The sequence below is a fragment of the Antedon mediterranea genome, chromosome 1, assembly GCF_964355755.1.
Source record: "Antedon mediterranea chromosome 1, ecAntMedi1.1, whole genome shotgun sequence".
Classification (NCBI taxonomy): Eukaryota; Metazoa; Echinodermata; class Crinoidea; order Comatulida; family Antedonidae; genus Antedon; species Antedon mediterranea.
Window position 1 is genome coordinate 40,520,825 of NC_092670.1, and position 25,903 is coordinate 40,546,727.

Sequence of the window (25,903 nt, forward strand, 5' to 3'; positions counted from 1 at the left end):
TGGCCATTTTGATTTTAGTTTTTATTTAACAGTAGGCCAACCTAGCTCCATCATGGCATTAATATTTATTATCATTCATATGTGCTACTGCAACCTTCATCTTTTCAGTATTTTTATAAAGAATTTCATTCAATGCAGTATTTTTCGATCGATCTAGTTTGTTATTGAGTAAGTATCTCGGTTAATATACAAATGTACAGAATATACATAATGTATATAAATAAAACGACGTCACAGAGTTACGCCGGTAATAATATTATTGCAGAATATGTTGATTGGCTTTACTCCCTCTCTCCATGAGCGGCGTGATATTGAATGAAAATATTGCAATATGCGCATGAATTTCATACTTAATTGTACTATGTTAGTCAATTAAACATTTATAATTAAACATTACGTCATAATGTTGTATGACATTCAATAGAAAGGTGGTGAAATGTACCCCCTCTCTCCTCAAACCGGTGCCGCGTATTGAATAAGTATGTACAATTATTGGAACAGCCAATTTATTAAATCCCAAGCAGTTCCTCACAGCTGACAGGTCATTCGCCCTTTTTAGCACGTACTCAAACTTTGAGTTCAGCCCGTATATTTGGTTAAAAAATGCATTTGCTTCTTAGCCAGAATGGGTGATTGCCTTATATTCATTTTTGTGATCAAATCAGCTATAGAAATATATTAGTTTTAATTAGAATTGGCCTCAAATTTTGACACGAGTAATAGCTAAATAAAACCTAAATCATAACAAAGAAACATGTGACCGCTGTAAATACTTCCTGTTTTTATCGTGACTGTCAGTCATTTCACCGTCATCCAATCACAGCAAAGTGTGTGTAGGAATCGGTCCAATAGGAACGCTAATTGATAGTACATCGCTTACTTTGCTCCGCCTACTGCAAAATGAAAACAAACACACGATTGGATTTTACCGGCGAAGTCGCGGCTTGTTGTCAAGCAAAAATAGGATAATTTGAATCGAGTACAGGGGAGTAGAAGCTGTACTTTGATTTAGAAATACCATATTGTATTTATCACGCTTTTGGCTTTGTAGAAATAGGACTAATTTGTTGAGGGAGTGTGAGGTGAAATATGTACGGTTCCCGAAGAATGGCAAAACGATCCATAATCGGTACAAGAGTTGCCGCACCGTGGCAAGATGGGGTGTTCTATCCCGGTGTGATAAAAGATGTCAAAAATCGTGGAGGAGGCGATACAACATATATAGTGCACTTTGATGACGGTTATGCAAGAACATACCGAGATATGGAAATCGTAGGACCATGTTTTCAGCCAGTTTCAAAGGTACATCTGAAATTTAATCAGACGGTGTTCACCACTCACAATGGGCGCGAAATTTCAGGTGTTGTTCAGAAACACCGGAAACAGACGAACGAGGTGTTGATTGTTTTGAACGACGACGAAGACACGATGGTGAAGGTCAAATTGGATGATGTTAGGCTGCTAGAAAGTAGAAAATCTGCCCGTCTGGTGTCCAATGATACGGATTATTCGAAGCTTGCAGATATCTCGGTTACCGAAGCTAAAAAGAGGCATGTCTCGAATTATATTGACGTTCCAAGCAGGTATGTCTATTAGTCGTTAGCTAAAATTTTAATGATGTGCATTGTTTTTGCTTATAAATACGTCATTCATTTTTTATATATGTGCATCCCTTTAAATTTAATATTTCATAAATATTAAATTTAAAGGGATGCACATTATTATTATAGGATATTTATGGACACCTTGGAAACCCCCAAATTTCATGATTGCGTCATACAAATTTATTAAGAATACGTTGTGCAATGTTGTATATAATTTTAATATAGTCAGCGAAAATTGTCTTCTTTTATTGGAAGATTGCCAATGTTTTGCAAGGCAATACAAAAAAAAAACTATACGGTGACGTCATTAACTCGTGTTGATAGCTGAGGAGATTATTTTTCCGTGCATGCTAAATTCGCCGCTCTGTTTTCATCGACTAATAAACATGTATTTTATAAATTTATTCCGTCATTAACGTTTAATAAATATTGCATTATACATTTAGAATGTTAAATTTGAATTTTGATACGTAAAATACACGAAAAATTTCGTTTGTTTAATGTTTGTTAGCGGCGCAGCGACTGATTTGATAAACGTCATATTGGGTTTGTTTTCATCGTTCAGGGTTGTCAACTGCATCGACCTTGGCTCCGTTTCAACTTCTCTATCCATTGTATGGTAATATGTGAGGCCAAGCATTTTATGCAGTGACACAGCTAGCTAGCCTCTAGAGAACACAGCAGAAGAGTGTGTTGCGTTTTGCGATTATTCATGCATAACAAATGAGCTGTGGGCGCCGGCCGGTTTGTTTATATCTCAACTTAGCATGTGCTTAATTTGCATAGCTTCCTTATGGCTGTGTTGTTGCTAAACTGAGAGTTTGGCTCAGTTCAAGAATTTCATTTTAGATAATACTTTAAATTAGGTCATGACCTCAATATGAAATTACTTGTTATTGACATGCATAATAAATTTAAAGGGATATTTGGAAGGAAGAATTCATGGTATAATATTCATAAAAACCCTTTCTGACATTTCTATTTTTTATAGTGCTATAAAGATATACTATAATATCTCTAAATTTATAGATATGGTAAAACATTTATTTTTTAAGACATAAAATTAAATTATTTTGTGGTTAAATGATTTCAGTCCAAAAGCACCCAAAATAGATGAAGAACCATCAATGGAAGACGTTATGGCCGCTATGGTTCTTACGTCACTCTCGTGCAGTCCAGGATTCAGAAGTGGAGGTGAATTTTCAATTTCATTATATTTTCCTCCAATAATTCTTTTCAAATACAACATTCTTTTATTACTGTTGGTGGGGTGCTTTTTCCTCATCTTTATCATTATCACTGGATGGTTTACAATTTGTTCTGTTCCTGTCAATTTCTCTTTGTTATACTGTAATGCATCCAAAATTATTAGAAAGAAAATTTAAAAAACTACAATTTAAACACATCCACATGTTATACAAACATGTTACAAAATCAAAACTATTTTAATTAAGTACATACCAAATATAGACAATATTATTTATGGAACAACAGTTTATATCTTGTTGTTATGATCATGAATGTTTAATATGGTCCAGCTGCCTTGTTTGAACAAGTCCAGACAGGTCAAATTTAGCAAGTACGCCCATTGTTTGAATTCAAAGTGAGGTTATGTGTGTACCTTGTTTGTGCAGCCATAGGCCACATCTATTTGTACAGCCATATACCAAATTTATATAATGATTGTTTATTCAATAATTGACTCAATTAGAATATTCATGACCAATAATTCTCAGTGTTATCAGGGAGGCTAATGGCCAGCCAAGTGCTGATAAGAAGAGTGGTGTGGTTTACCTACAATTGATAGAATATACAGTGATGAGGTCATGGCCAAAAGACCTCCAAATATGGCCAAAATACATCCAAATATGGCATTAAAATACAATAACGTCTCTGTGGTTTGATAACAGGATAATCAGTATAGAGTTTTCCTTTATTTTTGTTTGCCAAAATATATTTTAATACTAAATAAAATGTATGTATGGTGCAAGGCTATTTTGATCAAGAAAAAACAAATTTTAAAGAAGACAATGTTTTCACAAACATGAACTAGTAGAGACACTATGTACCCGGCCATCCATGTAATATAATTATATGGATTTACAGTGTTTGGGAAGTTTTAATAAAGAAATATGCTGCACATTGTCTATGAAAATAACTGACGAGTAAGTAGTAATTTTTCCATTAAATTTCAGTTGGGGAGCCACCTAGTCCATCTAGCCCAGCCCGCCATGGCCTGTCATCATCCTGGTCTCCCGCCACCATCAACGCACCACCAAGCAGCCTAGGTTCTGCATCCAGCGGTAGGTTTAGCTTTGATAACACAAGGTGGATCCCTTCTCCATCTGCATCTTCAAACAGCGATCGTGAAAGCCCGCAGGCTGGCACGGAAAAGATGGAGTATGAGGGAGGTAGCCGGTCCTTGGTGGAACCATCGTTCGGTCCACCTGCGCAGGTGTTTAGTTTGTCGTTGGATGAAGGTATTGATGTGTTTGACTGTGGGGCGGAGTTTGAAGTCGAAGAGAATACCCCATTGAAAAAGGTGAGTTATTGCATTTTTGATCAAAATCAATTATCAATCAAAAACTAATTAATGAGAAAGGAATGTACATCTGCAGATCTGTAACTTGTTGTTTCATGTAAAATGTATAAAAAAGTGCATTGTCCAATATTTTAATGTGTATTTATCTACACACGGAACCAACAGCTTAACATCCCATCCAAAGAACCAGGCAATTAGAAAAAAAAACATCTTTCCTAAAGGACACCTACAAATGTTGTACTTGTTCCTTATTGTGTTAATGGTAATAGAATCACATCTTAGTTCTTACTCTGAAATGGAATAAGCACATACTCTGTATGCACCAAAACTATTCTACCCAACCTTCAACTCATTGTATATTGTGTGTATTTGACCTTTGACCTTGGGAACAGCCTTTTATAATTACAGCATATTACTGCTCTAATCAATATGGTTACCTATTATGAGGCTAGAACCAATGTCTTGGGCTATACTTGGATAAGTGCATCTAGAGCCGTCACTAGTGAGACAGTATTCCTGGCTCTATTTCATTTCATAGTGTTTTGAACTTATTAATTTACAGACAGCAGCATTACATTTACACCAGTTTACTTGTTAATGTTGAATGTGGGTTACGGCCATGGTTTTAATTACTATGCTTAAGGTAGTGCACTTTCAGACTGAATTTATAATGTTTTAGTACAGTGAATCTATAATACCATTATAATAATCTTTAGTCTGCCTGCTTAATTTCTTTCTGTTTGAAATCAAATAGATCATCGAATTGATGTTTGACATTGATCAAAAACCGGTTGTTTTGATTCAAATGACTACAACCATGCAGAGGCTTTAACACTGTGGGGAAATTAAGGGTCATAGTGTAACATTCTTTAAGGGGCCTACAACGCTGGCCTCATGCTCTGGGGCCCTTTAATACTGGGCCACTGGATTTAGCCAGTGGGCGCTATGCCACTGTAACCGTTTAGTATACATCTCACCTCTTTCAAAATGGATTATCCTAAAAGTACAACTGCTACGTTATTGACTCTGTCAAACAATTGTTGAAATATATTTGTTAATGTTATTGTTTGTTTAACAAAGTGACTAGCTAGGACATCAAAAGTATTGTTCCTTTATTATGTCACAAACTCCACTTATCAAATATCCCTATTTTATTTAATAAGGGATAACATCTTTTAATTCTAAATCGCCTCTCTTGATCAATCATCATGATTGCCCATTTGTAGGTCACCAACAGGTCACTTTAAAAATCGTATGAATTCCGTGACGATGTCGTACTACAACTCAGCTATGTTTAACCATATATCTATCAAGAACACAAGTGCAACATACATTGTTAACAATATTTCATTAATAGAACAGCCATGTGACATGTGACAATTGCTAAATGACCCTAATAAAATACATACATTAATGATTTCAAACCAGGTGTTATTCTATGTAAATATGTTAGCTGCAATCATGTCATTGGTAGAGTATCCCCTAATTAGGAGTAATGAATCTGGTAATGAATGTTGTTTAAGATTAGTATGTGTTGAATGTTCAATGCCGTGGTCTATTGGTATATGTAGCTGATGTTGTTGCTGTATAGAATTTCTGTAGAAGTAACCTACTGTGATTGGGGGAAAGTGAAAGTTATGGAGAAGGGGAGATGTTTGGTAAAGTTATTCAGAAAAGGAGAATTTAAAAACTGTTTCAGTAGTAGAATGATTAATTTGCAGTTTAATGCCATTCATTGAGATTCTTGTTTGTTTACTGAGTAAAAAGGTACCTTGATTTTATGGAGAGATATTTTGGGAAGATTGTAGGAAATCTTCTACAGTAAGTAACTCTAATGTCACAATATGGCAGCTTATATTATTCCACTGTAACTACTCTACTTATCAATATATTGTTATTCTAAAAATAAAGCTATTAAATATGTTTGCTTACCGAGTCACAGTTGATCAGTTTTCACATGATGAATAACGCACACTGACTTTAATTAATGGTGCATGTCACACTATATATAAACAAACTTCTGTTTGTAAACCTATCGTTTCTATTGAGCAAGTGAATAATACAGGTTTTTTCTTGCTAGCAGAAATGGGTCCATGCAAAAAACTGCAAAAAAAGAATTTATCTTAAAAACATTTTAAAGAGGCCAATTGAATCAAGTGTCGGGAACCGTTCTTAAATCATTTCCAATAACATTTTAGCAGAAACACAATTACTTTCTCAATTTGACCTCAAATCTGTTGAACCTGACACTGACAGAACCAGTTTTTTTTATTGTAAAAATTCAGTTGGCACATAATCTGTATAATTCGGAGGAACCTGTACTTTTGAAATAGAAAAGGCCTTATAAAATAAACTCAGGTAAACCAAGTCACTGAGAAGCTGGTGTTATTTATTATTACTAAGCTATGGCATACATAGGTGATATAAAGGGGACTCCAGCCGGCTTAATTTCACCATTTTTTTTATTGGCTCTCCCTATTTAAACATCCTGGATCTGCTAACTGTACAACTCCATTACAGATGAAATGGAAAAATATTAGAGAAGGGGAAATACTAATTGTAGCATGCATAGCTAATTAATTTAGAGTAGATTTCGCCGGTGTTTCTTGGTATCGGTATCGTCATACTAACAATATATTTGATCAGCTGCCAATTACTACTTGCTAATATGACTATTGTTCCTGCTGCTGATCTTTAACCTTTGGTGCAGGGATGTTATTTTATATCTCCCAGGTCAGCAGTTTTCAGATTGAGTTATAATATTAATGAACAAAAGAAAATAGTGCAGGACAGTGGATTAGTAGGAAAGGTATTTTTAGAGGATAGATTTAGGTCAAACATGCCAGTATCTTTGCTCTTACAGCTCTTCATTTTTAAAAAACAACTTAAATATTTACATTCAGTATTTACCTATTCAATACTTCTATTAATAATAATATTTTATTTGATTGAACCTTATTTAGTGAGGGTGACCCTAAACAGCATATGCTGACAATCAAGGGGCCCTCAAATACTATAATAAAGGCTTAATCGATTTAAAGACATTACATTTTAGAATATACATTGAATTATGATTAAATTAAGTACTTTTGTATTATAGTATTTATGAAACATTTTAATTTAATATTTAAATTTAGCTTATTTACTTTATATTAAACTTCAGGCATTTCTATTATTAACCACCCTTCAACTTAATAATTGAGACAGCTGATAGTGTGCTAATTAGCAGCCTGTCATTATTTTAGGCCTCTTATGTAGGATGACAACCTACCACTTAAAAAGCATTTACTGTCACTGAAGTATCATGATCTAGGGAAGGTTGTAACATAACCTTTAGTATAATATTATAACACTTTTGTATACAGATAAAAACAATTGGAATGTCCTATACTCAAAATTATAAAAAAGATGCCAAAATATGATATGAATAAATTTGTTTGGGGTGTAAAGTGTTTTGCATTTTAATTTGGTTCTTGCTTGTTCTTTTTAAGTAATTAAGTGTCGCTACTTTCATAGCTTCAACTCAATATGTTTTCTAAATTGTTTTTACAATCAAATTGTGTAATAATAATAATATTTAAATTAATGTTGGTGTAGTGCATTGTTTTTTTTCATAGATTCTTCTTACTGGCTGTCCTTAACATGTGCTTTTTTTTCTAAATCAAATAGTTGAACATAGGGTCAATAGTCAATAGAGTAGAGGACGGAAGTTGCGCGGTTTCTCAACTGTCATTCATAACAATTTATCAAACTTTTTACAGTTAATTAAACATTAATATCGTTCAGGAAGCATCTTCAGCAATCTATAAAAACGCTATTTTCCAAATAAAGTTGAATATAGCTTTATGGTTTAAATGTAAAAATTAGATTGACTACTATATGTACTTTGTCTTAGGCAAAAATAAATGACTTTATTAACTATACGGTAGTCATTTTGACTTTATTAACTATACGGTAGTCATTTTGACTTTATTAACTATACGGTAGTCATTTTTTTTCATACTTTTAGAATTAAAAAAAAGGCATAGAATGTACAAATTATTTAATAATAAATTTAGACATTATTTCTGTGAATTAATCTTATTAAAAATCTGTTCTTCAAGAGCAAGCACGTCCCTTGAGTGTGCCCCTGATTGTAAATTTACAATGATGATTTAAAATTTAAATGTTTAGTTTAAAATAACAAATAATTCTCAAACAATTAAAAATAAAAACTGTAAAAAAAATACTGTTTTACTGATTTTGTATAGCTCATGCATAGCAACATGAATATTCATGAGTAACTAATGATATTCATATTTTCATATTGATTTTCAGTTTGGCACTGAAATATCAATTTCAATAATCATTCAAAGACCAAAACCATAATATGAAAAATGCTGAGAGGTCAGAAAAAGGTGTTTTATAATTTACTTTAAAAAAGGTTTGACGGGTCAGTTATTGTGCTCTGGGGCTTCACATAATTATTTAATTACTCCAACAAAATAAATACTATATTATTATAATAATCATATATAAATTATAATTTATTTTATAATGTTTACAACATTTTGATGTTAAAACAAGTTCCTCATTTGTCAGAAAACAATCATGTTGAATTATGGGATGAGAGAACAAGCTACAATAATATGATAACACAGTTTTTTTTGTTAAATGTCAAATTTGACAAAAATAAATAATTTTGTAAACATTTACAAATAGTTTATAAAATTGAAAATAATATTAGCTTTGTTTTTCATTCGCTTTAAAAATAAAATTAACATTATTTTTGATAAAGAATAAATTTAATAATGCAATACTAAATTAATACACTTAACATTTGTAAGATATTATTTCCATGAAAAACACTTGTACATCCGTTTGAGAAAAAAAAAATTTATATGCAAACTCGCAGACCAGCATATTGATTGATGAAATGGAAGCATAAATAAGGGTTTTTTATTATTGCTTTTAACCTCAAATGTTTCAAATGTATTAAAGTATGTTTGTTTATGAGATAATGTCGTGCAGACTGATCTTAGGTTCCATATCAAAATTATTGTTTCAAAAATCTTGCTAAATAATACATTTAAACCAGTAAAGTGAGTAAACAAATGTAATTACTGCAGTAACTATATGATACAATAATTTTGACATGCATCTCTCCCATAGAAAACTATATAACTACGGTATTATGTATTTGTATTGAGCATTTATTTGATTATTACATCAATACATTACAGGCTACAAATAAACTGAATAGTGCAGTGAAATCTAAGTGAAAACCAACAGTGTCCTAGTATTTGTTTCTTCCCTAGCTTATAATATGATTGAACTTAGAACAACTTCTAGGAGACACCATCTCTACGAGATTAGAAAACACACCGTAGTATCCTCTACCAGATTAGGAGACATGCCTTTTCTATTATATAATATCCTCTACCAGAGGAGACATGCCTTATTATCTAACAGCCTCTACCAGACACGCCTTCTTTATCTCGTCTTTTTGTATCCCAGTAAAACGTCTTGCATGCCTGGTTATGGTCTAACGATCACTGATTATTGTATATTACAAAACCAACGGCTTTAGGGGTCATGACGAAACCATTACATTTTAATATTAAAGTGTATTGCTTTTGTCTTTACAAAATTGAAACAAAAAAAATTGTAAGCTAAATAAAATAATGACAGCTGTTAAAAATAGGCTACAAATACATAATTTGTTTGACAACAAATTAGGAAAAGGCGATATCGGGAGATTTCGACGATTATCGGAAGACTTGCGAGGTCTGTGTCATGTTGTATTTTGTGTTTACTCTTCTAGTAAAACAAACCCTAAGGTGGCAGAACAACTGGAAAATCATTGATGTTTTTTCCAGGTCTCTGTGGCAGCCCTGAGCATTATTGCCTGCTGCATGCCATTGGGTCTATGCCAGAAAACATACAACAGTACATAGTAATACACAATTATAGTTTTGTAAATTGAAGGAGGAACTGAACTTTTGAATTATGAAAGTTGAAGCCTTCTTTATGTGTTTTTATTTCAAATTATTTTTAATAAATTACAATTCAATCAATTTCAATGTTTACTCCCTCAAAATAATTTTAAAAGATTAATTTGAAATTGCTTTTAATTTCTTTCTTAGCCATCCCAATTTGATAATACTTACTACAATTAAATGATTAACTTTAATACAACATTATATAACAAATATTTATATTTGTTATTATAATTTAAAAATGTGTATAAGACTATAACTTTATTTTTTTTAAATTAAGGAGCATTTCTGTTTCAAAATGTATCGCATACAGTTATTTTTGCAGGATATTAATATCATTATGCCACATAATATACAGTGTTCTGAATTAAACGCTAATTATACTATTCAACCAATAATTACTTATTAGTTTACGGTATGATTCAAGGGAAGAAGAGTGAAGGTAAAAAGACAGTGAAAAGTTTTGACATTTTCAAAGAATACAAAACTTGGGAAAGTACAATTGTTGTCACATGATCCGGTTGACCTACTTCGGAACTGACAAGGACACCAGCGCATCGTGGTTTCCCAGCATGCATTGTTGAATTGGATTAGTTTACATGACTTCCATTAATAAAAAACTTTTTACAACTTTGTAGAGCTTGTTATTCTTCTGTAGGCTGTGTGAACAGGGCCTAATACTATACTATTATTTTAAAGGGATCCTTTATGATTATATAGATATAGAAACTGTGTGTGTGAACATACCTTATAACATACTAACAACTATATAAAAAAAACATATTTTCAGGCCTTTCTTTTGGGTAATGATAGAGAGAGTTGAAACTATTATTATATAATAATGTGAACTTGACTTGATCTTATACTATCCATACTCAGTGATAGGTCCCTTATTATGGAGACTTCTTTTTTTTCGGAGGGGGATGGGGGTGGGGAATAAATAAATTATCTGATTTATATATATAGTAGTATAGTCATCTATATATTATATAATGCTTCATTTTGTTGGAAATACCAATGAATGTAAAAATAAACTTAAACGTCATTTATTTAGAAATTGATTATTGCATCATATACTTAAAGATAGAAACTGTGTTTGTGGTTAAAACCTGGTAAATTCCATAAATAAGAATATTAAATTAAAAAATGCAAGTGAAGTGATATAGCCTTGAAAATGAAGGGGGAGGGGAAGATAACTGAGAATTTGTGCTAAACAATTAGCTAGTGAGGGCAATTATGTGCCCTTCAAATATATTTGGAATACTCGCACCTTGCTATTCTCTCTTAATCACAATGTTTTCATGTTATTTCCTATATTATCCCATTATAATATAATTTGTATAAATATTGTCATGATTAAAGTGAAAGGATGTATTGAGAGGTGACTTATGGTGTGATTAATTGTATACAATGGTTTATATTTAAACATGACTGGAAAACACCATCAACTATAAATAGCAAATAATGACGTACAATACAAGGTAGATTGCATAATATCACTGTAATCTCTTTCTAGTTTTACTTTACCACTGTTTATATTCTGTTTGTTTAGTAAAATCATCCTTTCAAAATTTCAGAATTTCTATGTTTTTTCTTAAAACAAATGATAATAAATGATACTTGACTTGACTTTATTTTAAATATAAAACACTTAAAATAAGAAGGTAAAATAGTAGAACAAAAATCCAAAAGGCATAACATTTAGATTGCTATAAAAAGAAAGTTATGATAAAAAATTACATTAAGGTAACAATTGTCCCACGTCTGTTCATAATAAACAGGGCAGTGACGGAGCTACAAGGCATGCAGACCCAACTCAAAAATGTCAATGCAAAAGATGGGAAGTAGCAGTTCATTTTACAATTTTTAGACCCTCTTCAAAATCCTTGATCAGCCACTATAGTCAGTCATAGGTACTAGGTACCGGATTCTGGTGCATTTTGGTAAAAAAAATAAAACTGAGAGAATTTGCAGGCACCTTGTCTTCATCTAAGAATAAAAAAAGCTTTACATTTTGTCTACCAAATTTGGTTACCAAATTTCATATTTATTGGGTTGGAACCAGTGGTTGATTAATCGTCAGTAGGTTGAAAAAAAGAAAGTGTTTTATGCAACCCAATCTGCTCGTGTCTGAAAACAAGATCAATCGTCCTCCCAATAACCAATCAAAGGCCATCTTTATCTGCAAACACTCACAGCTTAAATTTCATATCCAACAAAATGTGATTTATGGTGTTATCATTGATATAAAGACCATCTTTTTATCAGTTAAGCTCTTTCTACACCGTCTATCAAACTAGTTTGACAAAAAAATTGTGCAGTGCCCAAATATGGTAGTGATATGCTTAAATATGGTAGTGATATGCTTAAATATGGTAGTGATATGCTTAAATATGGTAGTGATATGCTTAAATATGGTAGTGATATGTATCATATATGGGCACATCACACCTTTTTGTCAAACTGCTGTAGTTTGATAGTGTAGACAGAGCTTTAGATGTAGAGTTATCAGCACAGAAATATAAGAGAGTGTGATCACACTAACACTCTGATTTGGATCAGCTTAAATCTGCTCCAGTCATGATTAAATCTAATGCATGTGAACACATCTTATGTTTTTTTTAGGGCTCAAAGAAATTGTATCAATGTAGATGGAATAGCTGCACAAAGGTGTTGTGTACGCGTCAAGGAATTGAGAAACACGTCAGGACCGTTCATCTTAAGTGAGTGTCATTTGAATTGTCATTTTAAAATTAAAATGAAAATGAAAAGAAATGACATAATCATTGTTTAACGAGGGAGTTATTTAGAACCTATTTTTCAACTCCCCTGTTTTAACTGGTTGCATATTAATTAATTAATTAACACTATTAACGTATGGCTTAGTTTACTATGTAATTCCAATGTAAAGTTTAGAATATCTCAATATCTGAAGTAATTTGAAAAAAGGTAAGAGGAAATATGAACACCACCATCATTTTCTACTTCTTTGTCATCCGCCTCTTTAGCATCACCTTTGTAAATGAAGTCGCTTGTGGTTGGTCAACTCACTTGTGTTGTGGCTACGTTGTTCCGTTATGTCCAAATTCGAACCAAGCTTTATTAAGGACCGCACCCCTCATTGTCTCCTACTACTCATATGATTGTTATAAACGTCTTTGGTTTTATGTTATTATATTTTATCATTTACAGGAGACCATTGGAAGATGATGACAGTGATGATGGTGAAGAAGATTTCTATTATACTGAGATTGACAGCACGATAGATACAGTATCTGAGGGCTTTGCCAACATGACCACATCCTCTCCACCACCAACATCAAGTCATATTGACATGGCACGACCCCTGATTCACGATGAGCCAAAACAGGTCATGCAGAAACAACGAACAGTCAGTATGGTAGGTGGCGACATTGTTTGCATTTTGCAGAGCATTGAGAGCCTGTTTATATAAAGAATGAAATATTATTATTTATATTTTATAATATATATAATATAATCATGATATAATGTAACATTTCAATGCACTGTACACAAATTAAGTTTGTTGACTTGCAGGATGTATAGTGGGCAGTGTGCCACATGTCAACCAGGACCTTTCATTCTCTGACCTCATGTCCTAGTACACATCTACATAATTATTATTATTGCTTACAGAATGCTGAGCCTGTGCCAATTGCTGACACCTTTTCTTGGCAGCATAGTTTTCAGCCAGAGTTTAAAGCCACATCCGCACCAGCAGAGGTAATTATGCTCTTTACGTTATGTAACTTAACTTTGCCTCGTTAACTAAAAACATCTGTAAGCTGAAAGTGCTTGCTTTGTATGTACATGATGAATAGTCATTTGGATAACTGATTCTAGATGAATAAAGGAAATTTATTGATGAGTTAAGAACAATAATCCATAGCCATCCATAGCCATCCATAGCCATAATATCAGCAAGGATTCGAGACTCACTCTCTTCAAGATTCAAGATTCAAGAAATTTTATTTGTCCATAAAAATGGAAATTCACTTTGCTTGGTAGATTAAAACAACAATATTGCAACAATTTAAAAACGAGCAGTATTATAACAGATTAAAAATACAAGATAAAAAGTTAAAAATACTGTTAAAAATGTAAAACTATTAAAAATTGCATTAACGTCTTACATTAGAATTAAAAATATGAATGCTATTTACAACGAAGGATTTTCTAGTTCTACAAAGATTTGCTCTTGGAGGTCGTAGCCTAATGCCTGATCTATTTAAGTTATAACAGTAATGTAACGGATGAGTGGGGTCTTTCATAATATTGTTTACTTTTTTTTAGAATACTCTTTTCATAGATAAATGAACAAGGCGTAAGATCAGCTTTAATAATACGTTGTGCAATTTTACGTGGTCTCTCAATATTTTTCTTATCATTTTCAGTAAAGTTACCATAAAAACATCCAATGCTAAAAGATAAAATACTTTGAATAATACTTTGATAAAATAGAATTAAAATAGTGTTATCAACTCTAATTTGCTTGAGTTTTCTGAGAAAGTAGAGCCTTTGAGATGCCTTCTTGGAAATCATGAGAGAGTTTGACTCCCATTTTAATTTGTTGTCAATTATAGTACCTAAGTATTTGTATTGGGTTACTCTTTCAACCTCGGTTCCTTTAATAGTTATTACATTATGTTCAACTGCAGTTTTACGAAAATCTATTATCATCTCTTTGGTTTTAGTAATATTAAGTATTAAGTTCATATCTTCACACTAATTAACAAATCTTCCAACTTCATTAACAAATTCATTTACATTATGCTTACTATCGCAAAGAAAACCACTAATTACAGTATCGTCAGCGTATTTTACAATATTGCAATCTTTGCTTAAAATATTAAAACTACTAGAATAAAAAGAGAACAAAATTGGAGAGATAACACATCCTTGAGGAGCTCCAACACTGGTAGATTCTTTGTTGGATAGGATACCATTGCACTTAACCATCTGCGGTCTATTAATCAAAAAACTATATATAACTTTGGCGAGCTGAGGTGAGACATTAAAACTTAATAATCTATCAATTAAAACATGTGGTAAAATAGTATTAAAAGCACTGGAGAAATCGAAAAATATAGACCGTACATAATTTCTTTTTGAATCAAGGTGATGATATGCATCATGGAGATAAGAATTAACAGCATCGTCAACCCCTTCATAGGTAGAATCAAGTCTTCTCAATGCCTGCAACGACTACACAGACTTTTGACCTTCCTTCTAGTTGCTACATTTATGGCATAATGAAACTACTACTTTTGAATGCTCAAATAATGAATATTCATTAACGTTTTAAACTTTAAACCAATGAAAACATTCCTCTCATTCAACTGATGAATAATCATTATTTGAATAACAATTTTTGAATATTCATTAATATTATGAATATATTATTTGTTTCCATTGTTTTTTCAGATGACAATCCATACTCATAAGTTGAACGTGGTTCAGCAGAGACAGCAACAACATCAGGCTGCCTCTCCTAAGTCCAGTGACTTTCACGCACCCAACAGGATTAGAAGTGATGGGCGCAAATGTCGTAAGGTTTACGGAATGGATAACAGACATATGTGGTGTACGCAGTGCAGATGGAAAAAGGCATGCACGCGGTTCAACTAAGCATCGTCTATTATGTATTATAATTTGCAGAAAAGTCCAGTTTGTCATTCTTGTATCATGGAGGAATTATTTAGAATAATAATAATAATTATTAAATAGTTTCTCCGTACTTTTGTTTTAATGATACTTTCCCCCACCTTCATACTGTAGGTAATTTATTCGTAAATGGTTAAGGTTAATATAAACTGTACAGTTCTGACTGGTATAATCCCATCTAAGCCAGATAGTTGAAAAAAACTTTTTTTTTTTTGCTAAAGTGCCCTTTTAAAACTAGCTGTGAAAATAATGGTAAATAGGAATAGCTCATGACGATTTTTTCCCCCTTTGTGGAAAAAAGAACCAGTCTGTAAAAATCCTGGCAACAGGCTTGCCACCACATATTGGACCAAATTGATTTTAGTTGGTCAACCTTTATTAGGAAAGGTTGTGTCCCAGGGTGGGTTTACCCCTGACTTCTAATCAAGCCGGTATCATTTTCTGACAATTTTTATTTTCTGTTTTGGGAAACTTTTTTAAGTTATTCAAATTTAAGATAAATAATTCTGCTGAGCTGAAGCCTTTTATAAAAATATTTATTTTTGGTTAAAAATAATGTTAAAAGGGGGTTTTTATACCTAAAATTGTTAATATTAAAACATGTTGGTGCAATACACATTTGCGTTGAGCTGTCTGTATTGATTGAACGACAAACCACCTTTTAAAAAAAAACTAACATAAAAAAACACTTTTAAAAGAAAAAGTAATATTTATACAAATAAATAATTGAAGAAACTATTTTTGATAGTTTGGTAAAAGTATTTTCTTTCAAAATAAACTGGTTTTTATGTTAATAAGATAACTTAGATTATCTCAAGCAATTTTAAAGTTAATTTAAAAAAAAAAATATCATTTAATATATTTCAATTTCAATAAAAATACAATTTCTCAATATAAGAAATAAGAGTAAATAAAATAGAATCAGTTTGTTGCTTCTCTTCCCACAATGCCTAAGGAGCTGTCACCTATCTTGCGTATTCTCATACGTTTCTGAGCATATGTAGAATATGTTTTGATCTGCGTAGTATAGTGGCGCATCAAAGGGTCGCGATTGTGTTCAACAGGCCATCTACCTGGTCTTTAATTGGATGTTTAGTAAATTAATAAAGTCTTTGAGGAGCATGTATTAAAGTTTTATTTAGGATAAAAATGAATTTGAAGTTTTAAAAAATATTCTCTTCTACCTCAGAAAACTTTGGCATCAATGCATTGCTGAACAGAGTTGTTCATTTAAACAAGAGATAATGATACTGTAATAGCAATTGATATGTTTACAATTACATGTACCCTAAAAACCTACCTACTACAACAAGAACAAGTGTAGTCATGGCAACTATAGCATGCATTGGATGCCTAGCAACTATACATACTATTCTCTACCTCTCCTTCATTTGCATGTAATGAGAAAAGTGTTTTAATTGACGGAGTTGGTAATAAAAAGCTGAAATCATGCTTAAATTTAGCGCACAAATTTCTTTTTACATTCAACGTCTATCCTGACAGATGTTCATATGGCCATATATGGGCAAATTGATTTGATTGGTTAATTAATAAATTTACAGTCTTACTTAAAAATGCTTTAGAGCAATGCAGTTTATTAGTCTCCCACATCCAGACCTCTAACATCATTAGTCTGCCACATCCAGACCCTCAACTAATACACTCTGGTCAAACAATATCCATTGACTAATTAGCTTATAAAACTTGATTAAGAACATTTTTATGAGGATTTTACCATTCGAAAATAGGAATGGACTTTCAAAGTACTTTGCAATGTCAAGCATTATTAAAATTATTAATGATTTTAAAGTCGCAAAATCAGTACTTTTTGTAAACAAGGAGGTAATTGTAATTATCTTCGATATTTTCTGTATATATTTCCATCAACATGGCTGCATTATCTTTGAAATGTAAATAAATATGTATTAATGTTATTGTTAGCTTATTATTGCTTTTATTATTATATTTATTGTTATATGATTCAATTATTATTATTCAAGCCCACCCACTTTGAGGTGGGCCTATACCTGAACAACAACGTTTTGATTAAGAACTCCCAAAACTGACAACTAAGAGAGAGATGTCTGTATGGATGCGCATACAGTACCATTTTGCTCCATATATCCAGCGTTATACTTTATTTTGGTTCTTTTATTTAAAAAAAAAGATTCATATAAAATGGCCAAAGCAGTAAGAACGGATTCGCAACACAATTTTTTTAGATTACAAAAAAATACAAAGATATATAAATTAAACTATTTTGTTTATTGATTCTATTCTCTTATCTTTCAATAATATTTTTCCCAGTATTTGAACAATCTAGTGTGCTTCTCCATCGCGATAGGTATTGATATTTAATGAAAATCTCATGTTTTATTTAAATAATAATATTATTGTCCATATTTTTATTCTTTCACCTTGTTCTGTAAATAAAAATTTGAAGAAAGTTCAAATGTTGTTGGTTTTGCTCCAAATTAGGAAGTTTTTGATTATCAAATTTTATTATTCTATTAACCAAATATGACCGTATTTACACTAATTTATGCTAATTTTGGACACAATTCTTGGATAAAATCTCATCCTAAAATTTTTGCCAAATTTCATAACTTGGACAGTGAAGAAGTTATTGATTATTCAGGTTGGGGTTTATAAATGAGTGAAATAGAACATATGGGCTTATATTCGAATCAATGCTTATATTTATTTGTGTATATAAGAACTTGGTAAAAACTATTTATGGAAAGCAGTTTATAATAATGTTTACAAAAATCTAGAAAACAAAAATAATGTTAATTGCTGCAGTAAAAAAAACTTTAAAAGATTTGTTTTATTATAAAAACGAAAGATAGTAACTAACTAAAGGGGCATTCCCATAAATCTCATGATAGTTTTCCCTTTTTTTATCATCAAATATTAATATTATTTATTACTGTTTATTAAACTTTTTTCCTATTTTTTTGTGGAAAAGGAGATGGTTTGGGTCCAGTAAAGTATTATAAAATAAATGATTTATTTTTGTTGTACATTGTAGGTAAGAAACGTATATGCCATAAGCATATTACAGATTTTAAACTCTTCACTTTTTCTATTTATTAATAATGTTATAATGGGTTTTTTTTCATAAGAGAAATCGTGCTTTTAATTTATAGATCTATATAATATAAATGTCATTTAAAGATGTCATTTAAGATAATATAACATTATCATTTTAACATTGGTTGCACTTTGTAAAATATTACACGGATAATGTCATTATTAATGTCATTGTTATATAGAATTTATTGTAATAGTTAACTTATGTTAGTGTATGTATTGTATAAAACTTTTAAAAACTTTTATTTTTTACTACTAAATGCACATTCAATTATGTTTTAATGTTTGGTACTGTTTGTTAAGCTCTGTCCACACTATGAAACTAGTTTGACAAAAAAATGAGATGTTCCCAAATATGGTATTGGTATGACATCATCATGTCCATATATGGGCATATCACATTTTTTTGTCAAATAATGTTTGATATAGTGTAGACAGATCTTAAAATAAAATTCTTTTATTTTATCAATTGTTTTCATTCAATAACATCATATTTTACGCACAATATATAAATTAATCATTCGAAACTACTTCTTTCAATTTATATGCACATCAACATACTGTACTAAAATTTTTGTTTTATTATTCTAAAGCTTAATTTCCACTCGGACACAATACAAGGACATAAGTGCAATGCAGAATAATTTGACCAATCACAACACGATGGATCATCCCAACAATCACTTGTGATTGGTCAACTCACATTGCGTTGCAGTTCTTGCATCCAAGTGGGAACCAAGCTTGATATTCTTGTACATTATTTTTATTGTAAAGGTCAGAGGCTATGTAACTGATTTACATATTATACAGGTGTCCAGTTGCATGTGTTTATAAAATAGGAATGTAAATATTATGCATTTTTTAATGCATTATGTAAATATTTTATCTTTTATGAATTGTAATCATTTTTTTCTTCAATAAACATTTATTAAACTTGATACATTTATTATTTTTTATTGGCCTTTAAAAAAGTAAAGTTTTTGAGTATTGAAAACTATTCCAGCCCATGTGCTGGTATTCCTTTAGACACCTTCTTGTGGTCTGTGGACGCAATACTTAACCACGCTGAAGGTCACCGAAGTAAAGCAACGTTGGGCCTGGTTAGAGCTTTATATGGAGCTGGAGTCCTGTTAGGCATTTGAAATCAGCACTGCTGACTCTTATGGCAGCCCCTGCATCTAGTATCTGCCTCAGATATATTGGCCCATGCCTCTCTTCTGGTTAAGGTGGGCACTGGACGAGAGAAGCCCTTGATCAATCTTAAGATCAACCATCATCCAGATGAATGTAAGACAATTGACATTGTCGTTAGGATTAGGCTATAAACAAATGTACTAGGCATCTGAGAAATGGTTGACTAAAACGGTCCTAATCCTAGGCTTAACGGTTGGAATGAATGATGTGCTAAACAAAAATCACTATTATCCTATTTTTTGGTATAAAAATGTATTTAATGCAACTGTAGTATATACAAATCATGTAACAATAAATGTACAGCAGCCTAGGTATCTATCTAACATTATGTAACAATAAATGTACAGCAGCCTAGGTATCTATCTAACATCATGTAACAATAAATGTACAGCAGCCTAGGTATCTATCTAACATTATGTAACAATAAATGTACAGCACCATAGGTATCTATCTAACATTATGTAACAATAAATGTACAGCAGCCTAGGTATCTATCTAACATTATGTAACAATATAAAATACCGTATTTAAAACACAATATTAACAAACACTGATAGTTAACTACTGTAGGATGGACGGCTTAATTACGATAAAAAATACTTAAACCAATACAGGCCTGGATTCAATATGCAATACTGTATTTCATTAATTATTACTTTTTATTATGTGCTTTTTATTTTGACAGGTTTCATCTAATTAAAGTTGTTCTTTTATTAATAGAAGAATCCCTCAACTAAAACAGAAGATCTTCAAGATAAAACAAAGACAATTGTAAGTTATATAAATTATTGTATTAATTTTTTTAAATGATCAAATTAATTCAACAATGTTAATTTGATATGCCTCCATGAATGTGTACAAAATCCATAAGATCATTATTAAATGGTAAGTAGAAGTTTTCTAGGATGTCACGCGTCGCTGGCAGCATATCACCCAACTCTAGGTGGTCCTTTGTTGATCTAGAGTTCTTAACTGTTCTATTTAATATCTTCTTCTTGTCTTCTACCGTGTCTATTGACAAGAACAATAAAAAACTTTATTTATTAGTCGCTCGATTGTAATATAGTTCATTATTATTGGATTTATCATTTCTTTATTACGTTTATTAAGGCAAGGATGGCGTATCTTTATTTTGGTCACATGATCGATGTAAACAGAGACGGAGCGACATAGAATCGAGCAACTGAGAAGTAAGTGAAAATTGGTCACAAAAGATTGATTTTCTTAAAAATGCCACCCTAAACCACCCGTTTAACATATACATTTGGAATCAGCATCCTAAAATTGTATATAAAAAGATTGTCCGAAAAATTTCTGAGCCAGATGACATCCACCTTGGTCTACTATTATATATTGAATTTTACTCAAAATTTGATAATCTTATATATTACAGAAACAGCGTGACTTACCAAGCTGCAGGAATTTGTAAACAGCATTGAGAGTTCTCATTGGATGATGATGCCAGTGGTCTAATAGGATGAAATGTAATTGGTCACGTGGGAAAACTTTAAACCAATCACGTAAGAATATGACATACATCCCAGTTTGTATGGTGTCGACAATGTTTGTGCTGGCATTCTGAACAGAAACAAGTATTTAAATAGTTGCACATCAGAAATAACATTATTAACTTATTTATTTAATAATTTTTAATTACTGTAAAAATTATGGAAAAAGAGGGGCTTCTTTTCGAGATTTTACAGTATTTATGAAACAACTTACCTGGCAAATATCTGTATGATAAGCACAGTATCTTGTAGTGTGTACTCTCATACATTGATGTAAACATTTAACAACTTTCTCTACCATGTTATGAAAATCTTCAGCAGATTTCTGCTGACTGCCTCGTCTTGAAAATATATATCCTGAATATAACCTAATTAAAAAAATAAACAATTATATTTATTATATAAATAATTTGAACCTTATTACAAATATACCCTTTTTTTGTTAGAAATACCATGGTTAGCATTCAACATTTTATTTGTTTTTAAAATTTGTGACACAAATCAACACATATCACCACCAGATTTGGGCATATCACCACCATATTTAGTGTGATAAAAAAGTGTGATGTGCCCAAATATGATAGAGATATGTCTCAACAACATTTTAAAAAATGCGCCCTCATGAATGATTGTAAGCATTTACTTTTACCTTTCAATAGGATCACGCAGCATGAATATTATCTTGGCAGAGGGTGTAAGAGCATATATCAGATCAGCTGTTGTGGCTACAAGTTCACCGTCAATCTCAAAGTCTGATAGCCAAGATGGAGGAAGGTACCATCCTGTCGTCATGGAGGCATCACCTTGGCAACACAAACAGAGGTTAGTGTAATACATCACAGTCTTGCTTAAGCTCTGTCTACACTATCAAACTAGTGTGATGTGCCCAAATATGGTAGTGATATGATTAAATATGGTAGTGATATAACATCATCATGTCCATATATGGTAGTGATATGCTTAAATATGGTAGTGATATGACATCATCATGTCCATATATGGTAGTGATATGCTTAAATATGGTAGTGATATGACATCATCATGTCCATATATGGTAGTGATATGCCTAAATATGTTAGTGATATGACATCATCATGTCCATATATGGGCATATCACATTTTTTGTGACATAAAGTTTGATAGTGTAGAAAGAGCTTTATTGATATACGAAATGAAATTTATATTTTTTATTATTTAAATAATAAATAAAAAATATAAATTTCAATACCAGGGGCAGATCCAGGGGCCTAAATTTGTTTTAATTAATTGCTAAACTTAACCTAATGTGTAACTTTTGCATCTAAATTTATGTAACATGGACATTTTATTTTGTCTGTACATAGTCTGATTTGAACCAAAACAATGAGATCATAAAGCCAACATGCAATCACTAAGCTACTGTACCAGTATTTATTGATGTATTTACCAAATATTGCAGGATGGATGTCATGGCCCTCATGATTGATATCATGATTGATATCATGATTGATATCATGTTTCATATCATGATTTATATCATGATTTATATCATGATTGATATCATGATTGATATCATGTTTCATGTCATGTTTCATATCATGTTTCATATCATGATTGATATCATTATTGATATCACGATTGATATCATGAATTGTTGTAAACGTTGATTCTCCTATTGAACTTGTGTACCAGTCTAATGAAGATGGTTGGTATTTGTCACCACCTAAAATACAATGACAAATACATTAACATTTTAATGTTACGAGAGTATGTGAAGCGCCGCTGAGATTTTCATAAGAATGGGTGCTATATAAACGTTAATGTTAACATTCAGTATGAAATTGAAATGTATAACTTCAATGTATATTACCAAATATAATCTTCTATTCAATTTTGTAAATAAATTAAAACTATAGTATGATATAGTATGAAGTATTACTGACTCTTTGAGTTACGTTTGTCTGTATTTTCTGACCTTTTATTTTGTTTTGTTTCTTCTGTTGGTTAAGAGAGAACAAGAGAAAAAACATACCCACCCATCATAGTCTCACTAGGAGGGCGTCCTCTGCGCTCATATCGCCGAGCCCACCATTGATACTCTTTAAATTTTGTCGCAACAACGTGTGGATGTTGTATAATCTTGTCCCAGATGTCGGTCGTTCCGCACTTTGGAAACCCGACAATGTAGAAGTAAGGAAGACAAATGAAATGGTCGCTGTTGTTATACCAACATGGGTTCTTGTACTCCTTTAGGAATTTGCGAGGAACTTGTACAAATAACTAGAAAATAAAAAGATATTAAGCTTTCTCTACACTATCAAAGTTTATGTGACAAAAAAATGTGATGTGCCTATATATGGACATGATGATGTCATATCACTACCATATTTAAGCATATCACTGCCATAAATTTAAATAAGGTTCCTACGTAATTAACTGTAAGAATATTACCTCTTTGTTGAACTCTTTTATTCTTTTAAGTGTTGAACTATACATAGCTTTTCCACTATGAATTCCATCTTTAAAAAAGAGAAATATGTGACAGAAGTAGATCTACTCAATTTACTAAGTTCAAAATATGAATAACATTTTATCATTGTTTAATTTCAGAATTATTAGTTTTAAGAAATCCAGTTTTCTTACTCTTTCTGTCATATTTGCACTTGCCGTCAAAACGTTCTTGATAAGTACATGGCATAGAATACATGAAAAACAGCAAACTGATGATCAACGAAATTGTAGTAACAGCCAGAAACACTTTCTGAAACATGGATACAAAAACATTAACATTCATGCTGTATATATAATCATAAGCTTGTTACAAAATCTAGATTGGCCTAACCTTCCTTGGCCCACTACTTAGCTACTAGCCTAGTAATAGTAGTACTAGTGGTGACAGACTAGCCTTCTTGGTAGCCTACTTACTACTAAAGGCAGTATAGTCCTAATTATAGGTAGGCCTAGCTCGCTAGACCTAGTACAAGTAGTAGGCCTCCTACTACTACTACTACTACTAGCTAGGCCTAGGCCGAGTAGGCTAGGTAGTAGGCTAGGCTGTAAGCTACTAGCTAGGCCTAGGCTAGGCCTAGCTAGCCCACTTCTACTAGCTAGCTAGGCCTAGGCCTAGAGAGTACCAGCCAGGTTTTTTATGGGCTTTTGTAAGAAGCTGAAGATTTAAAAGCAGAACTTACCATCGGCATCGAGTTCATTTAAGCAATACTACAAGTCTCTAACAACCATACACGTTTGTGAGAAAAAAAGAGAAAAAACCGGCGTTGTGTAACAACAACGACAAGCCGGTCGCGCCTTTAGATAAATAATAGTCTTCGCTGCAGATGATTGGTCAAAAGTTGTAGAGAGTCGACAACATTTATGCTCTAGAGGGCGAACTCCAATCTTATTATAGCACCAAAATGTTGAACCTTTTATTTTGATTACTCTATAACAGTATGAAGTATCTTCCTATCTTTTTCATATTCATTTTTCAAAACTGTTCCTAAAAACGGATTTACTTGTAGATTACCGAGCTTACTTGATTCATATATTGCCATTGACTTCACTATTGATATGTTCTTTAATTGTTTATCTTTATTTAAATCCAGAATTAGGAAATGTTTATATTTGTTTTTTGTGGACTTTGTCGATGTTCTTTTGTCTCATGTTTTATGTATTCCAGTTTGTTCCCCGCTGTTGATTGTGAATTGAAATAAAATAAAGAATAAGATACTGTATAGCAATAGTACAGGTATTTTTTCAAAAAATAGCCATTTCTCGACCTTTTAATTTTGTGACAAAACTGGTTTCTATACGGTACTATAAGATGATGATAACGCAATATATGATCATAATACAGCAATATTATCGCATAATAGACGTAATTGAATTTTAAAAACTTGATATTTTGGCCTTTTTATTTTTTGACATAAATGGTTACTATAGCATTATAAACATGCGCAGAGTCGAATAATGCGTTCTGCACATCTCAATTGGCTATAGTAACCACTTTTGACATAAATGGTTACTATAGCACAATAAACATGCGCAGATTCGAATAATGGGTTCTGCGCATGCTAATTGTACTATAGTAACAAGTTTTATCGAAAAATAAAAAGGTCGAAAATTGGTTCTTTTTTGAAAATATCCCTGTACTATAGTACAGGTAAATTTTCGAAAAATGGCCAATTTTCGACCCTTTTATTTTTTGACATAAATGGTTACTATAGCATTATAAACATGCGCAGAGTCGAATAATGCGTTCTGCGCATGTCAATTGGCTATAGTAACCACTTTTGACATAAATGGTTACTATAGCATAATAAA

The 25,903-nt window shown here is 31.8% G+C and overlaps 2 protein-coding genes and 1 long non-coding RNA gene across 5 annotated transcripts; 2 read left to right on the forward strand and 1 right to left on the reverse strand.

Annotated features, from left to right (window-relative positions):
• Positions 1-897: 897 nt before the first annotated feature.
• LOC140040079 (zinc finger protein 704-like) lies at positions 898-19,840 on the forward strand. Its single transcript, XM_072085757.1, has 7 exons — positions 898-1,583; positions 2,698-2,798; positions 3,800-4,146; positions 12,750-12,847; positions 13,317-13,524; positions 13,782-13,868; positions 15,570-19,840. Exons 1-7 carry the CDS (start codon positions 1,090-1,092, stop codon positions 15,771-15,773), a joined length of 1,539 nt encoding a protein of 512 aa, XP_071941858.1. The 5' UTR covers positions 898-1,089; the 3' UTR covers positions 15,774-19,840.
• A 486-nt stretch (positions 19,841-20,326) lies between these two features.
• LOC140050133 (carbohydrate sulfotransferase 15-like) lies at positions 20,327-25,264 on the reverse strand. Of its 3 annotated transcripts, none has more exons than XM_072095191.1 (9): positions 24,775-24,837; positions 24,227-24,344; positions 24,035-24,102; positions 23,620-23,863; positions 23,031-23,306; positions 22,254-22,407; positions 21,819-21,972; positions 21,506-21,674; positions 20,327-21,107 (listed from the first exon to the last, which is right to left on the reverse strand). In XM_072095191.1, the coding sequence occupies exons 1-9, from the start codon at positions 24,790-24,792 to the stop codon at positions 20,926-20,928; spliced, it is 1,383 nt and encodes a 460-aa protein (XP_071951292.1). In that variant the 5' UTR covers positions 24,793-24,837; the 3' UTR covers positions 20,327-20,925. The 3 variants fall into 3 exon arrangements, with proteins under 3 accessions (XP_071951292.1, XP_071951300.1, XP_071951308.1); XM_072095207.1 differs by having other exon boundaries at positions 20,977-21,107; positions 21,506-21,565; positions 24,775-25,264; XM_072095199.1 differs by lacking the exon at positions 23,031-23,306 and having other exon boundaries at positions 24,775-24,836.
• On the forward strand, positions 20,776-23,020 carry LOC140050151 (uncharacterized). Its single transcript, XR_011845369.1, has 5 exons — positions 20,776-20,867; positions 21,207-21,286; positions 21,490-21,616; positions 22,264-22,426; positions 22,948-23,020. It is a non-coding gene; the product is annotated as an uncharacterized lncRNA (long non-coding RNA).
• Positions 25,265-25,903: the final 639 nt, after the last annotated feature.